Here is a 2764-nt window from a genome sequence, read left to right on the forward strand (position 1 = left end):
GCGACCATTAGTGGGGATTTTGTGCTCCTTATTGTCTCTCACGACCCCCTTCAACAGTTGAAGTACGGACCAACCCACCACCTGAGTCGGATGTAAGCATTCTATCCCCATCAAAAAATGTTCTACAAAAACATGACGCTTGGTTCTAACGTCTATATCCCATACTTCTGCTAAAAGATCACTAGATCATATCAAGCGGTTTGGCCAATATGTCTGCTGCCACAGTAGGTGAATAGTATTATATCCCTTTCATGGTGGTGACATTTTCCTTCACTCCAATATCTTACATAAAAATGGTCATATTTCTTTACTTGCACATCTCAAATTTTATAATGCTTTAACCAACGGTTTGGCAAGAAAATATGCTGCTGATCTACTGAAGACTGATGCTCGATCACAACATGACATCATCATTTTCTAATTAGTATACATCTGAGAAGGAGTGCAAAAGAAAAGGATCAAAACAAGGTGGTCCTGGCCAGTTTCTCAGCTTGCTTAAAATTCGTGGTACCATGATCTTACATAAAAGGAACTAAAAGGGTAAAGAGAAAGGAAAGGGAAAAAGTGAATCCTGGCCCTTAGACCACAGAATTTACTATACTACAGTCTGGTTGGTTGATGCAGAGAAGTCAGGACACGATCAGACTGAGAGAGTTCCTGCACATACACTGCTTGTACTGCAGGCGTGTGTTACAGGACATATGTATTATCTTTCAATTAAGAAACCAAGCTGCACAACACGTTAATGTGTCTGAAACTGTATCAGAGATTCAGAGAAGAAAAAGAGGGCCCCAACAAAAAAAAAAAAAAAAAAGGAAAAGAGCCAGCTGATTCAATTGAATTCAACTGTACTATTAAACACAAATGTATAAAAATGACTAATAACTTCATTTTCACTCTCAAAACCCATTCTGCACCTTTTGTTTTTCGGGTTTAGGATCAAACGTTTGCTGCTGTTTGATCAAACCTTATTAATTTCCACTAAAAAACATCATGCATCCTGATGATGTGAATAACGGAAAAGCAAGAGTCTTTTACTACCCGGATTGTTATACGCATTACTAGAAGCTATATATCACGTTCATTTTCACAATCACCCGTGGTGTAGTTTTCTTCAATCCTAGATTATCACTACCAAATAGAAAAGTTTTTGGAAAGCTTGATCAGATTATTCAAAAATAGCTCCATAGGCTATCAACATCAGAATGTTCAGGCGAATCGCTAGATGGCGGAGAGTGTATTCTTGGTGGGCTCACTAGCATTCCTTCGGCCATGTCCACAAGCAAATTAGGCATATCAATCAGTGCCTCTACGTCAATGAATTCATCTTCTCCAGCCAAGCCTCTATCTTGATCAAATGCTAATTCTTGATGATCACTTGATCCAGGCTGGTTTTGATCATGAGGAAACTTTCCATCATCATCTCCACCACCTGCAGTTTTCTCCTTCATCATCTCAGCAGCACCAGCAGCCGCGCTGCGTATATCAGACGGAGAAGGTGAGGCTGGGGCTGGGTAGGAACTAACACGATCAGGAAAGTTTAGTGCAATATCACTACCTTTTAAGGCAATTGCAGCCACGTCATAGGCCGCGGCCGCCATCTCCGGTGTAGGGTAAGTCCCTAGCCAAATACGTGTAGTTTTACGTGGTTCGCGAATCTCCGATACCCATTTGCCGCTCCGGCTCCTTATTCCACGGTACATTGGGTGCTTTCCACCTGAGGGACGGCTCGGCGAGCCGCTGGAAGATGTAGAACTCATTGTTGTCTTTGTACTCGGTGCTTGAAGCCTAACATTTGCTAAAGATCGCGTAGCTTCATTTTTCTTGGTCGATAAGAAATGTGGCGATTTTGGGCCGTGTTGTAGAATTATAGGAGTAGCGCTTGGTGGTGGAGCTGGAGGTGGTGGAGGAGGGGGAGGAAGAGTAGAGGAGGAGGAGTAAATGGGGTTGAAGGGTTTTTCTTGGGTAGGCTGGATAAGTTTGTCTTGGGCTAATGGGGGCACGTTGGGAAGATGTGGATGGTCAGCCATAATTAGAATATATATATATATATATATATGTGTGTGTGTGTAGGTGTAGATGTAGTCTATTAGTGTGTGAGTGCGTGTATACTTGTGGGATCGGGGGGCATGGAGAAGGACTATTTGGGTTAGGGGTGGGATGATCAAGTTTGATATATAAGGGCAAAAGACATGATCGGATGTGTGACAAAAAAACTTCAAAAAGGTGAAATGAAAGCGTGGGGAAGGCGCGGTTGGATTGGTACATTTTGTTTAGGGTTCTGAGGCTTTTCTTCGGAGGTTTGAGGTAGCAATAGCTTTCCAATAAAAACGGCACACGCTCACAGGAACTGGGCACTAGCGGTACAAGCTAGCATTTAGCTGTAGTCTATTGTATTTCCATACATTCATCAGTGCTTTTCAACTCCTCAATAACGAGTTGTAGTAGATTTTTTTCTCTTGTTAGTGATCGACTCTGTGGGAGTTGGAACTGTAGATGATGTGGGTTTTTTGTGTTACATAATATATTCTGGTGTTTAGGGCAGTAAAAGTAATTATTGCTGCTGTGCTGCAATAATCCATATCATGGGCAATTAAAAGTTGACAATTGCAGCTAGCTAGCAACATCCACGAACAAAATACCCCAGTCAGATTCAGAAACCTTAAAAGAAGTCAGCTCTCCACTCATCGACCTCCCAATTGTGTTGCGTACCACTTCCTGGACCACAACAAGTTCAACAGATTGAATTGTTCATCCATTCTTG

At 42.0% G+C, this 2764-nt stretch overlaps 1 protein-coding gene across 1 annotated transcript; it reads right to left on the minus strand.

The window, feature by feature from the left end:
- Positions 1 to 975: 975 nt before the first annotated feature.
- Positions 976 to 2337, minus strand: LOC113705435 (ethylene-responsive transcription factor ERF027-like). Its single transcript, XM_027227289.2, has one exon. It carries the CDS (start codon positions 2028 to 2030, stop codon positions 1173 to 1175), a length of 858 nt encoding a protein of 285 aa, XP_027083090.2. The 5' UTR covers positions 2031 to 2337; the 3' UTR covers positions 976 to 1172.
- Between the last annotated feature and the right edge of the window lie 427 nt (positions 2338 to 2764).

The sequence above is a fragment of the Coffea arabica genome, chromosome 8c, assembly GCF_036785885.1.
Source record: "Coffea arabica cultivar ET-39 chromosome 8c, Coffea Arabica ET-39 HiFi, whole genome shotgun sequence".
Classification (NCBI taxonomy): domain Eukaryota; kingdom Viridiplantae; phylum Streptophyta; class Magnoliopsida; order Gentianales; family Rubiaceae; genus Coffea; species Coffea arabica.